Source organism: Poecilia mexicana, unplaced genomic scaffold (genome assembly GCF_051168715.1).
Source record: "Poecilia mexicana isolate PSO_F unplaced genomic scaffold, ASM5116871v1 scaffold_23, whole genome shotgun sequence".
In the NCBI taxonomy this organism is placed as follows: domain Eukaryota; kingdom Metazoa; phylum Chordata; class Actinopteri; order Cyprinodontiformes; family Poeciliidae; genus Poecilia; species Poecilia mexicana.
In genome coordinates this window covers 13977307-13991914 of record NW_028263392.1, presented here as the reverse complement: position 1 = coordinate 13991914, position 14608 = coordinate 13977307, and the positions used below count along the sequence as shown (strand labels likewise).

General features: G+C 42.5%; 1 protein-coding gene across 1 annotated transcript in view; it reads left to right on the top strand.

Annotated features, from left to right (window-relative positions):
- ppfia2 (PTPRF interacting protein alpha 2) overlaps positions 1-14372 on the top strand; it is a 29708-nt gene extending 15336 nt beyond the window's left edge. The window contains exons 12-29 of the mRNA XM_088003068.1: positions 377-509; positions 987-1204; positions 1814-2054; positions 3019-3048; positions 3181-3311; positions 3400-3581; positions 4221-4293; positions 8168-8249; positions 8744-8944; positions 10090-10152; positions 10455-10484; positions 10571-10746; positions 10916-11013; positions 11086-11261; positions 11511-11579; positions 12109-12265; positions 13537-13628; positions 14249-14372. Of these exons, the coding sequence (XP_087859194.1) occupies positions 377-509; positions 987-1204; positions 1814-2054; positions 3019-3048; positions 3181-3311; positions 3400-3581; positions 4221-4293; positions 8168-8249; positions 8744-8944; positions 10090-10152; positions 10455-10484; positions 10571-10746; positions 10916-11013; positions 11086-11261; positions 11511-11579; positions 12109-12265; positions 13537-13595 (2119 nt within the window). The 3' untranslated portion in view covers positions 13596-13628; positions 14249-14372. The remainder of the gene's footprint in view (positions 1-376; positions 510-986; positions 1205-1813; positions 2055-3018; positions 3049-3180; positions 3312-3399; positions 3582-4220; positions 4294-8167; positions 8250-8743; positions 8945-10089; positions 10153-10454; positions 10485-10570; positions 10747-10915; positions 11014-11085; positions 11262-11510; positions 11580-12108; positions 12266-13536; positions 13629-14248) is intronic.
- Positions 14373-14608: the final 236 nt, after the last annotated feature.

Here is a 14608-nt window from a genome sequence, read left to right as displayed (position 1 = left end):
TCTGTTACACCACAGTTGGAAATGCTGCTTTCACGGATTTTCTGGTATTTCTGCAGATATGTCTTTTATGCACCATGAACTTTAAATATTAGAGCACTGGTGTGTTTACATCAGCAATGCTAATCTGGGCCATAGACGATTTAAAGGCACAAACCATGAACATTCATTCTGCTTGAGGGAGGCTGTGATTGGTTTGCTGCCTGCTTAGCTGAACATTTTCCGTCTCTCATCCTTCATTTTCCACCTCACCACTTTAGTGATTGGTCTAAAGACAGAAAACAAGTCCAGACGTGATTCACCTTAAACACAAGTTGGTTTGGTTTTAGGGGAACAACGCAGAGAAGTTGATGCTTGATTTATTAAATGTGCGTTTTAGGTCTCATCTCGACACATCGGCTGAGCTTCGCTTCTCGTTGGGATCTCTGGCGGAAACCCAGTCGGACCATTACCGCTCAGCCAAAGTCATCCGCCGGCCGAGAAGGGGGCGAGTGGGTCTACGGGAAACAAAGGTGAGACGCATTCACTGCAGTTCACCTGCAGCGCTTCGCTTTAGGTTCATTTGAGACAGAACATCAGGGTCTTTGTAGGGGAAAGAAAAAAATATATTTCCATGGAAGAGTAAACTCAATTTTACATAATCCTAAGAAAAAACTTGGATATTCTGTCTAGAACTAGAAGGAAAAACTGAAAAACTAAGATTCTCTGACATTATTAAATCAGACATTTCTTAGTAGAGAGATTTTTCTGATAAAATTTGACATTGTTTTTCTTACAAATTTCTAAATATTTAATATTATACCTTTATGCCTTTATTCATTTTTCTTGCAAATTGACAATTTGTCTCTCATTTAATATCAAAAACCTTTTTCCTTGAAGAAAATAACCTTGAAGCTGCCAGTGGTGTGAATCATTTTAAGCTGAACTCACTTAACCTTTTCCCAAGAAAATGTTTTTATTTTTAGAAATGATTTTGTTTCCATGCCCAGGCCAAATCGCTTGGCGAGCACGAATGGCGCTCGCAGCAGCTCGGCGTTCTGGGAGGCCCCCACTTCGAGAGCGACACCGAGATGTCGGACATCGACGACGACGACAGGGAGACGCTGTTCAGCTCCATGGACCTTCTCTCCCCCAGCGGCCACTCCGATGCACAAACTCTGGCCATGATGCTCCAAGAGCAGCTGGACGCCATCAACAAGGAGATACGGTACAACAGTTATGCTGAAATTCTGCTCCATTACACTTTTTACATTTGCATGTAGCTAATAATTTTTTGTTCTATCCCTCGAAACAACACCAGAACAACACGCCTCTTAGTTCCTGGTGCTGTAATAAAAATGTGCTGATCAGTATTCATCACCTGAAGCACAACTTCACTTTATTTCAAGGAGTGTCAATAAGCTTGTTGCTGATTTGCATTCACCCCAACAGAAACGGATCAGCATTCCTTCTGCAGCCACTTCATTTTAGTCTGACTGAATGTAATGATCATGAATCCTCTGAGTTTTCCTCTCAGCTAATTACAGAATTAGATCCTGGATATACTTCAAATGGATTACCTTACGTTTAGCCCTTAATTAGTTTGCTTCAGTCTGAAGGTATTCCGGGGCTTTTGTGCAGATTTTTTCCGAAGCACACCCTGAAGACCAGAACGTAACAGTAAATTCTGGAACAATCTCGCTCTCTTGGCATTGAGCCCTCTAAATGTGCACAATTGACCACAACAGGGGCTGTTATTACCAGCTAAAACTGCTTTAAGTTCTGCTCCAGAACATTTACAGCACAATAAATGCTCTCCAAATCGTTCTTGGTTCAGGCTGATCCAGGAGGAGAAGGAGTCAACGGAGCTGCGAGCGGAGGAGATTGAGAACCGGGTGGCCAGCGTCAGCCTGGAAGGCCTTAACCTGGCCCGTATGCACCACCATGGAGCCTCCATCACTGCCTCAGCCACAGCCTCCTCCCTGGCCTCCTCTTCCCCACCCAGCGGCCACTCCACCCCTAAACTGGACCCTAGAAGCCCGGCACGGGACATGGAGCGCATGGGAGTGATGACTCTGGTAAGATGTGCACCATATCACACGTATCCTTTTTTTTTTCTAGAAAACTGAGGACACATTAGTTGTCTAATCTTGGTGTTTAAAAGTGATGTAGCAACAAAAATGACCCTGTTTACTCATAGCCAAATATATTGACAAAAAAGTGAATTTAGCTGAGGTTTCATGTGTCTTTATGGATCTTCCTCATGAAATTACAGAAGATGTCAGTTGCTCTGACCCTGAGGACTTTTAAAAGTTTTTTTAAAAAACTTATGTGAGGAACAGTAGCAGCTTGAAAGTAAAACATTTTTCTTCTCCCAGCACTGAAGTTTAATTAGATGCAGCAGATAGTTCATGCAGTGATAATAGTATGTAGTTGATCTCATTAAAAATCCACTCGCATCCCCCGCAAAACCGCAATGAATGTGATTAAAACAAATATTCTGCATATTGGTGAAGTCCTGATCACTTTCTGTTCAAATACTTCACCATCAGCTGAGTGAGGTACATTTATATCCCAACAAAATGAATCCCTCAGTACTAACCACTCAGCATATATGGTGATTTAAAAAATATTCTTAAAAAATGCAATTTTTGAATTTACAACTGGCCGGTCACATATCAGGAGCAACCATGATGAAAATCAGACAATTTCAAACTATTTTTTGTTTGCAGTTCCTTTAGGAAGAGACGATGCATCAGCCCAGATGGGGGCAAGAGGAATAAATGGTTCTAAAAATAGGATGCAAATCCGCCACAAGGTTATGATGTGTAAATGCATTTCTTTTAAAGGCTTTGATGTTGTTGATCAAATGACTGGTTTGTCTGAACAGACGTTTGGCAGCACCTCATAGGTTTCTACTAGTGCAGGATGTTTATATTCAGTGCCAACTTTTTATATGCCGTTTACTGTTTCATCCTTGTTTTCACACACGCATACTGACATGTCAATATTACCATCTTTTTTTATCTCTCCATTCTGCAGCCCAGTGATTTGAGGAAACACAGGAGAAAGGTACAGGCAGCAGCAGCACGTTTGATGAACGTATTTACATTTAATGCTGCAACGGCTCCATGAAGGAACTGTTGGCTTGCTGGCAGTCGGGTTTTCAGATTCATGTTGCTCCCCTTTGTCCTCGTCCCTCAGATAGCAGCCGTGGAGGAGGATGGCCGGGAGGACAAGGCCACCATCAAATGCGAGACGTCGCCTCCTCCGACGCCGCGCACCGTACGAATGACGCACACACTGCCAGCCTCCTCGCACAACGATGCACGAGGGTACGCTTTCTGCTCAGACATTTATAAAAAAAAGACTTGTAAACCTCTCTTTCTCGCCAGCGTTGTCCATTTACATTTATGCCCTCAGGATTGTGGCTTCTCTGGAGGCTGAAGCCAGTGCCCTAAGTAGCGTAGCCAGCAGCCAAGACTCCCTGCACAAACAGCCGAAGAAGAAAGGGATCAAATCCTCCATCGGGCGCTTGTTCGGCAAAAAGGAAAAGGGCCGACTGGCACATCTAGCACACAGACAGGTCATGGTAGATCCACAAGGTCAGCGGTGCTTTCAGAATTATGGGTACAATTTAAAAAGTATTAAAGTTGTTTCAAACCTAGAAGAAGAAAAAAATGTGAATAATATAGAAAAATGGCGACGCAAAATATTTAAGTGCTACAGTTTTTGATAGGGCTAAGGTTTTTATTTAGAAATTATGAAATAGACAGAAGTGAATCGCTATTTTAAGTAAAATTATGTACAAAACTAGAAAATGAAAAGCCTTACTTTTATGTCTTTTGGTCCTTCTTTGACATTTTACTGAATGGTGGTGATTGGGATTCTTTTTAGTTCATTTTACCCAAAGATCTAAATAAATCCATGTCCTTTAAATGTCAACATCGAAATTAAATAAGCCCCAACTGAACTGCATGGCAAACTTGTTAAAATGTTCTAATTGTACAGAAAATAGAAGTCAGCTTCTGACTTTAACACGTTGCTTAACGGGCACCGTGTGAGGCTAACAGGAATGATTAAAGCTATAAATCACTCTCACAGATGCTGAATGTCTTGCACAGGAAATGAGACGACATATCTTTGTTTGCCTATATAAAATCTTAATGTTTGTGCGTGACATTAAAAAAGAAAGCTAAAATTTACTGTTTCTCCTTTTGCATCAGCCACAATGATGGACCTAGACGCGTCGGGCCAGGACATGGGAGTGGGCAAGCTGGGAACTCAGGCTGAGAAGGACCGCAGATTGAAAAAGAAGTAAGATCATGAGTTCTTAACTAGAAATGTGTTAAAACGTGACACACTGTCTTCTGAAAACACACTTCCTGCAACTTGTACAGTCAAATCCATTCTTTAAAACACAGCCGGCCTCCGTTTCCAGCGTTTAGCTGACCCTGCAGCACTCGCTTCACTGTATGAAATAGTAAATCCGACGCTGAGAACAGTCGGTAGACGGCAGAAGCCGGATCAGTGTCCAGGAGCGGATATCAGTGTTGCTGTATTCAAACACAGAGTCAGACTATTGATCCAGCCTGAAGAGCCAATTAATCCCACAGAGGTGCTCTGTCAATTTAGTAGCCATAGGCGGCTTTCCCAACGCAGCACTCGTACATTACACTTCAGAGTGTACACAATATGCAGTATGCGTGTGATTGGGTGTGTGTGTGTGTGTGTGTGTGTGTGCATTTGCCATGCTCCGGTGCCAAATGATGAATGTCATTTGCTCGAAGTGCACATTGAGTTGTCATGACAAATAACTTTGCCTCCCATGTAGTTGGTCAATATAAAGTGGTTGTTGTATGACAGATGTGCTGTTTTCCTTCCACCGCACCGACTTCTCCATAGCGGCGTCCGGGACCCGGGCCTCGCCACCACCCTGCATCTTGGTGCCTCCTCCACACTGCATGCCATTATAAGCTGCCTGCACTTTCTTTCCATTTCAGCATCTTGATCGATCAAACTAAACGCTGTGGTGTCATTGTGGACTAGTTGTGTATTTTTCCTCCAAAAAGTACCTGAATGTAACTGAGCATTTGAATGTAAGGCCATGGAAGTTGGGGTTGGGGGGAGTTCTTGTTGTTTCAAAGCATTTCTCATTCCCTCTGCTGCACGAGATGTGTAGAAGACGACATCTTCTTTCACTGGTCTACAGATGCTCCTGTTAAACGAATGTCCTCCATAGTGAGACGTGTTTGTGTGTGTGAGCGAGTGTGTGCGCATGTGTGTTTTTAAAGTCATTTTGTTAACTGCCTTTTATCACATTAACATTTGTGTACTTTTGTCTCCCCGTCGCTCTTTCTCCCCCTCTTTCTCTCTGACCCTTCCTCTCCCTTTCATCATCCTCTGACTCTAACAAAGCGGGTAAGTTGTTGTGAGGATGTCTAACTGACCTCCTGGATTTGACCATTGTTTGAGCCATTTTTGCGCTGTCTGCCATCTCTCCTGTCTGTCCCACCATGTCCTGAAAGAACCAGTGCCAAAGCTGACGTCTCTTATCTATCTACCCTTTCTTTGTGGCTGTTAACGAAGCCATTGCTTTTCTTTCTGTTTTCATTTACCATCTGAAGATGTTCCTTCCTCCCCCACTCCCACTTTCTACAGCTCAATGGCAGCTGCGCCTGCGGCAGGATAGAGGTTGAGCCGCCGCTAAAACCGGGGCTTAATTTTCACACCCAAACTCTCTTCTCTCCTTTTATGTGTCTCTCTTTCTCTTTCTGTGTGTGAAGTAACCAGCTACAGTATCTGGTTATGGGCGTGTTTAAGGTTTTTTTTTTCTCAGTTTTTGATTTATCATGACTTTTTCCTGACTTCCCTCTCCCCAGCTATGTTCAGTGGATGTATTTCACCATGCATTAGACGCAGGCTGAACATAAAACATCAACTATCTCCCCCATTTGCTAAATAGATTAAGACGGTGAATGTACTCGGTTGTATTTGGATGAACGCATTTCTTCTACCATCTGTAGGCTTTTTGTTTGCTGTGATTAGTGCCTTGCAGAAGCATTCATGCAACTTGAACTTTTTTTTGCATTTTTTTAATTCTACAACTTCAAATTCAAATGCATATTATTCAGACGGAAGAAAAATGATACATATTTAGCATTTTTCTCAATAAAAAAAATGCTTAGAATAGAAAATACTTTTTGTCGTTTAGTTATATATTCAGAAGTGTTCAACTGTTAGCTTTGTCGTTGCATTTCAGTGAAAATCCTCCATATGTTGAACATTTAAAGAAACCCCCCGTTCTGTGTGATGCAGGAGTTCAGGACCACAACGGCCCACAAATGGATGGAATCCAGAATTACTTGAAACCCTCTAAGAGTGTTAATAGCTGCACATGTAAATACTTCAAACAACAAATATACCTTACTATTTATTAATATGCACAGATGGAAATGCAAACAGCATCCACCAACCAGTGCCAAAGACAATTAATGAGGATCCTGGACTGGCAGATTGATGCAATCAAGTATGAATTGGTAATTAATTACATATGTGTCTGATAAGGTATTTGAATACTAGTTCAGATGGCAGAATGGAACATTTGCATTCGACTCTGCAATTAAATGTGATTAAATTGTGTTCATTTTTCTTGACAAAGTGACAGACCAGATAACGAAAATGGAAAACATCCAAATATACCCACTTAACTACAAATGCATGCCGCACCTTTTAGATTTTTATGTGTAAAAAAATATACAAAGATTATAATTATTATGCACTACTTTGTGTTAGATTATCACATTTTTGAAGTTTGTAGCTTAAAAATGACAAAATGTGAAAAAGTAAGGGGTGTAAATACTTTTGCAAGCTCACTGTATGTTGTGATAAAGCACCTTTTCACTCTAAGGTCTTTAATGTTTTGGTGCTGCATATATCATGTTTATTTATTTGCCCACTCCTTCAATTTGTGAAGCCCGTTGACAACACACCTAAGGAATGGGTTGTGGAGTTTTTTTTTTTTTTTTGGTATGAAATGTGTCAACAACCAGAATCATGATTTATTTCTGTGTAGGTATGAGGATGTGTTTGTAAGGTGCTTCTGGCTGTTAAACAACCCTCCGTCTCAGCGTGGGAGGATTCAGTACAATACAAATAGCCGTGTGCATGACAAACCGAAGGGATCTATTCACTGCTTCTAGTCAATAAGGTGCAATTTACATCACGCTGACTAGGTCGGCTCCAAGTGAGGCAAAGCGAAACCTTACTCAGCTCTCTCAGGATGCACTTCGCCACCTGCTAGACAAAACCATGGAGCGCAGCCCAGAAAATCAGAGCAAAAGTTGCTCATAAAATACCCTACTGCATAATTCAAACACTGCTTCAGAAATGTCTTTGTACGAGTACAAAAGCAAAAAAATGAAAAATCAGGATCAGCAGAATAAAGTGTGAGTGGTTGAACTGGGATGAGTTTGGAAATCCTGCTGGTGTTAAAAACTGAGCAGTGAAGCGTCGTCCAGGTGGACGTTGGGTTCGATGCTCGGCCCGCGCCGTTAGACGCTTTTCAAGAAAACGCTCATCTAAATGGGTTATGGTGTCATAATATATATGATGTTTTGTAAATATGTTCATCCCTGTTTTACTTCTTCGCATTTTTCATGTTACAACAAAAAACATGGGTGGATTTTGAGGTTCACTCCTTCGGGTTTTTGTAAGATGTTCGAAGCTAGGGACTTGGACTTCATAAACCATCTACACATCACATTAAATCTCAATAAAATACATTGAAGTTTGAAATTGGAACATGTCAAAAACATGAAGAGTTCAATGTGTAGGAAATGCCAGGGAGCAGCAGGATTTGAATGCCTGTGTGAAAGAGTGTGTATCTCTGAGAGTGCGGCTAGATTCTCCACTCTGGAAGCACAGAGATAAATGATAAAGCGTTGCCCTTTTCAGCATGCTTGGTGTGCAGGCTGGTCTCGGAGATAAAAGCGAGCGGGAGCGCTAACCTCTCACGCACTGCACAAAAAACTCCATGCACACGAGATAGAACAACAAAAGCACGGCTGTGTTACTGGAGCGATTTGGGTAAAGCGTGTGAGGGTGCCAGCGTGTTTAATATCAGACTGCTCGGCTGTATGTTGGAGACGTACAAGTTCACATGTTCACTCCGGGTCTCCTCTGCCCTCAGGCACGAGCTTTTGGAGGAGGCGAGGAGGAAAGGATTACCGTTTGCGCAGTGGGACGGCCCCACAGTTGTAGCCTGGCTGGAGGTAAACGCCGTTTTCTGTTCCAGGTCGACTCAAACCTGAACCTTTTCAGCACTTTACAGCTTCATTTACTGTGAGGCAGCTTCCAGGACTGTGTTCAAGAGTATTTTTCTCTCCAAGCCTCTTAATTTATCAGTTGCATTACAGACTCATGGTTCACATAGACATAAAGACAAAGACATGATACATAACTTAGAAAAGACATGCATACCGATGTTTCCACAAACCCGACTGGTATCGTAAGATGGAAAAGCAATGGACTGAAGCAACATGTTGACGTTTAAAGGACAGGTTTCAGCAGGAATAAATAAAAATAAGTGAAAGACATGATGATAATGCTGGAAAAGACACAATATTCAGTCATCTCTGCTAAAAATCTAAACGGCAGTAATATGTTTGAGCAGCTCTTATCTGGTAAATGGGGTTAACGAGACGGATGAGTGAAAGCACAGTGACGGTCAGCACTGTCCTCATCGCCCTCCCGGTTTTCTCTGCAGTTGTGGTTGGGAATGCCAGCCTGGTACGTGGCGGCGTGCCGTGCCAACGTGAAGAGCGGCGCCATCATGTCGGCGCTTTCCGACACCGAGATCCAGAGGGAGATCGGAATCAGCAATCCGCTGCACAGGCTCAAACTTCGCCTGGCCATCCAGGAGATGGTCTCCCTCACCAGCCCCTCGGCCCCGCCCACCACCAGAACCGTGAGTCACGGTCGCAAACATTTGTGGAAAGTTGCAACTGGCTTGAAGGAAGAAACAATTCATAATTTCTGGAAAATAATTTAAGATTTGCTTGATTTAAACATTGGTGAAATTCAGACATGTTGCTTTAATAGCTCCCTCTAGTGGGTCAATATCCACAGCTAGCATATCATGACAGACTGAGGTTGAATGCTCAGAAAAATAAAACAGAGCTGGCTGTATTATGTCGTTGTTCCAGTTAAAGTCTTGCTCTCTCTCACTGTCTAGCAGCCTGAATGACCGACAGATAGCTCTAAACATGTCATAGAAAATAGTTTCCATTTAGTTTTACTTTCCAAATGGGCAGGCATCAGTTTGAACCCATCAAGCAGGAAATGATGTCACCATTGGATGTTTCTGTGCACCTCTAACACTAACAGGGTCCATTTTAAAGGTTCACACACAAAGGACACGTATTTAAGTTGGCATTTTTGCATGCAGCCCCCATAACTAAAATGCTTGATCATGTTTTGACTCTTCCCTCCTCCTCAGTTGTTGAATAACTACGATGGTACTCATTCCCCAGGTCCCTCTTTCCTTTCCTGTCTTTTTGCCCATTTTGCTCGATTTCCGGAAATTTTACTCCAGATCCCCAATTTGAAACTATTCATATGTGGCGTCTTGGATTCTGTTTTATCGGTCATTTCTGAACAAACAATCACGGTCAGACTGAACACTATTGTTAGATTTTTGGTTTTTAGTGCAGTTCCACTGGTAGAGTGAGCAAAATCTTCGAACTTATTTTTCGAGAAGACCTAGTTTTTGTTGAGCTCCTACTGAATGCACTTAGAGATTTTCTTACTGAGGAAGTGGATGGTGAGGGATGAGTAACATGGCATATTTGTCTTTTCATGTAATAACGTTTCTTTTGCATGGCATTGTCTTTATTTACATTACTTAATCCTATGCCAGCATTGAGATGTTCTGTGCTGTACTGTGTTTCTTTTGTCCTTTGCATATTTTCTTTGACCCCTGGTGGGTTTCATCATCTGACCATGATGCTATAACACTATTGGCTTACAGTGGTGCTGCTCTTCTTCTTTAACACTGCTTGCCCCTCCCACTGGACCTCTACCACTCTGTCTCTTGGGCTTCGCCCGTTGTAGCCGTCAGGCAACGTATGGGTGACCCATGAGGAGATGGAGACCCTGGCAGCTCCTTCCAAAACGGTCAGTCCCTGTGCGTCCTGTCAGCCGTTTCTTCCTGCCTCAGTTAACATCTCAGCGTAGATTAAAGGCGGCCATTGATGGTGATTGACAGTTAAAATCTCTCCTACACTTTGTAATAAAATGTCATAAATATGCAGAGTTCATTTTCAAGAATGTGGACACGTTTATAATCCTGCCTTTGGAAAGGAACTGGTCAAATCTGTTTGACTTTGAGCATAAAGCAATGATTTTAAAGCAACTACAGTATTTTTCTTATTCTGTCCCAAAAATTGCCTAATTAGTTTTTTTTGTATTGTCAGAAGTCAGATTCTGAAGAGGGGAGCTGGGCGCAGGTGAGGCCACAAGCTTTTCATCCGGTCATTCAACACAACTGCAGAGAGCTGCATCTTTTATTTGCCTTTTCATCGTTTCGCCTCAGACCCTGGCTTATGGAGACATGAACCATGAGTGGATAGGAAACGAGTGGCTGCCCAGTCTCGGACTACCTCAGTACCGCAGCTACTTCATGGAGTGCCTGGTGGACGCCCGCATGTTGGACCACCTCACCAAGAAGGACCTGAGGGTGCACCTCAAAATGGTGGACAGCTTCCACAGGTACCTCACTTCCACTTTGCCATGGATTTTAGTAACACCAACATTAATAGAATTTCCTTAATCTTACTTTACTATATCAAAAGTTGTGGTTCTGATGTGGAAAAAGGTTCTAAACGTTTCTAGCAAACAGTGCAACAACTTTCACTGTGTGTGCTTTTTCTGACATCAGAACAAGTTTACAGTATGGAATCATGTGTCTGAAGAAGCTCAACTACGACAGGAAGGAGCTGGAGAGACGCAGGGAGCAAAGTCACCATGAAATAAGAGGCAAGAATAGCAACCATTCCAGTCGTGATGTTAAATATTTCTTTTTATTAAAGTTAATGTTTGCGCCTGCAGATGTGCTGGTGTGGAGTAACGAGCGGGTCATCCGCTGGGTGCAGAGTATAGGCCTGCGGGACTACGCCAACATCCTGCTGGAGAGCGGCGTGCATGGCGCTCTGGTTGCCCTTGACGACAACTTTGACTACAGCAGCCTGGCTCTGCTTCTCCAGATCCCCACCCAAAACACTCAGGTGCTGCAGGCGATTTTATCCACCTATCTAGAGAGTGAACGTCAAATACTTTGAATATCTACCAACAAATATGGACAAGCATTGATTTTTAGAGCTCTAGGTTTAAAAATATGAAATATGGGTGATTTTCACATGTGGCATGGCGATCGTCGTGTGTCAGCCGCCTCTGTTGCCACGCCGCTGAAAATAGTTGGACTGGTGAAAATTAGCGTTTGATGTAATTTCCCTTTTTTACTCATTTTCCTTCAGGCACGTCAGATTTTGGAGCGAGAGTACAATAACCTGCTGGCTCTGGGCACCGACAGGAGACTGGACGAGGTGAGCTGCAGCGTCGCCACAAACAGAAACGTAAAGCTGTGCAAAGCTATTCTCACAACGTGAACTTCTAATTTATGTTTTAGTACAATTCTGGGAAGAAGGAAAAAAAGTTACAAGCAGCTTCCCATATTACTTGTACGTTAACGAGCTTTTTAGGGCTATAACATGTTCTGCTGTGAGCCGTTAAGATTCATCTGTATGGTCTAATAAGTAGCAAACATGCTGGTTTCTTCGTTTTGCAGAGGTCAGTTTGACATTTAGAGTAACATTAGCGCCCTCCAGTGTTTACAAAAGTAATCACTAAACTTTTTAATAATGTCTGTTTTGATGTCCAAACTAGTCCATCATCCCAAAAACTACAAGAGATGAAAAACTACAGTTTATTAGCTCTTCACTTTTGCTTTGACCTGTTAAAGATAGTTGGAGTTCTGACATTTTACATTGTTTTCTTTTCATATAAACCTCAGATCACAAAGAAAATTTGATGTCTTGTATATTCTAAGAACACGTTTTTACTTCCTCTGTTCAGTGCGACGACAAAGACTTCCGGGGTCCGTCCTGGCGGAGACAGTTTCCTCCGCAGGACGTCCACGGCATCAGCATGATGCCTGGGTCGGCAGAAACGCTTCCAGCTGGGTTCCGGCTCACTGCGACCTCGGGTCATTCCAGAAGACTGCCCCCTGATGGTAAGAGTCGTCGCTTTCCTTCTGCCGGCTTGACTCGGTCCATAGACTGCTGTAAATCTGGATATTTGAGTGAAGCAGCCGAGTTTAAAGCAGCAGCAGCAACACACCTGAGGAGGAGTTTGAGCTGCTGCTTCATCAGGAGCATTCTGACTGTCTCTTGTTCTCTCTGACGGCTGCTCTGCAGTACTCTTTGAGGTGCTGGATGACAGTCCTGACGACATGTATTTGGACTGGTTTCAAGGTCAGCTATGTCCACAAAAAGTTCTGGGCTTGTCAGCCCCGCGTCCGTACTAATTCTACATGATCCTTCTCATATTCACCCAACTTCTGCCAACCACTGTCCTGCTGTTTCTCTCCTTAAAATAGTGATTTTCTTCTACTTACCCTTTAAGTACAACACTTAGGATTCAGGCTTTATGGAGTGTTAACAAAAGGTAGACAGGTTATGTTCAACTGGAGGGTTTCTAATTCTTCATGGAAAGAAGACATTGGCTAACATGGGTCTGCACTAAAGGTCAGTACTGGTCTGCTGCAGAAATGTTTCAGACTTCAATAAGGGAAAAAGAAAATCTTTTTGCTTTGGTCAACCCTGATTTCCAGTAGTTATTTGTTTCAGTTTTGTAAAGTTCATTTTATACAAAGAAATTGTGAGATTTCTTTTGTCTAAACTCAAATTTGAACACAAATTTATGAGCTTAACTGTAATATAATTTGGCGTCACTTGTTTAATCAAATGTGAAATTTAAAAAAAGATTTAGTGACCAAAGTTTGTTTAAAAAACGGTTCCAGTGCAATAGATAGTATATGGTAACTCTTCTCTGAAATGATTTAAATTTACTCCAGCCATTCACGTCCCATTAAAACATTGCCTGCTGGTGCCCAGTTTGAATTTTTTTTCTGCATGAATTGCTTAAAATCAGCCTTGTTGAGTAGCGGGTCCAGTACTGTCCTTTAAGTGGATGCAGTCCCTTTAATGGCCTTCCGTTCTGCTCGACTAGGAATGGATCAATTTCTGGCCAGTGTCCTCTAACTATTTGTTCCCTATGACACTGAAACAGCTTTCCTGTGTTCCTTCATCTCTAATCTCTGTGCTTGCTGGTCTGTGACGCTCACGAAATACTAAAAACGACTCATTTGTGGTTCCCACTCAAAACAAAACCTTCCCTGGTGTGATTTGTGGCTTGACTGGAAATAAAAATGTTGCTTTGTCCATCAAGAGTTTGCGATCTGAAGCAGCACATTTGTTTGTGTCTCACTGTGTCCACCTGCAGTCGGACCGTCTGCGGTGCAGCGGCTGGACAGCTCAACGGTGAGAACCTACTCCTGCTGAGAGGAGGAAGCGGGGGACCTTAAACTGTACGCTGTATGTAACACAACGTCTCGCTCGGTTTTACTGGTAGCTCTTAAAAAAATGTTTCCATAAGGAGATTTCATTAGCTTGGCAAACGGAGGACATGTTTTTGCCAGGTGACGATACGAAACAGCAGGAAGAGAAACAAACCTGTAGCACATCCTTTAATGTCTGTCCAGAAAGGATTATTTAGAGCTCCACCCTTGCAAACACATTCCTAACATATCATCAAAAAGTGAAACCCAGACCTGATGCATATTTCTAGGATTCTGTCACTGTAGTGCTGTGAAAGTTAATGCATTATTGTGCCAGTGCTTCCCTGTGCAGGAGGAATACAGAGGGTTAAATCCAGTTCCTTATGTTGAACTGCTGCCAGTATTCTAATTAAGGTGATGCAAGCACTTGCAATTACACGCAGAAGATAGTTCAAGGTTGATGTTGAGGCAAAAACTAAATGTAGTCTAAAAATCTTAATGCATATTAATGCTTTTTACAATAAAGAGAAAACTGGATTTAAAGATGTTGCAGTAAGATTCTGCAAATGAAGCAGTGTTGGGTCCTGCAGGTGTTTCTTTGCTTACCGTTTTGACGTGTTCAGATCTGATCTGACGCCACCAACCTTTCCTTCCCAGCTACAGTTCTGAACCAAGAGGCCGATCCGCCGACAAACAATCCGATGACACGCACTGCCAAGAAGCCCTGCTCTCCTCTCGGACCCCGTCCTCCATGACTGGTGACGCCGGTGCTAAACTGTCCTGCAGGATGCCTCGTCACCATTTCTACCTTTTACATGTAAAGTAACTTGTCAGAGCATAATGTACTGTGTATTTCTTCTACAGGGGACGTGTAGGTTATCTGTAAATTCTTATAAATATGCCATTTTTATTATATACACAAAACATCTATGTATAAAAAAGGGTTTGTGCAAAAAAGAAATGTCCCTGCCACCTCATTTAGTGGACCATAGATGAATATATGCTGCTCTTTAAACT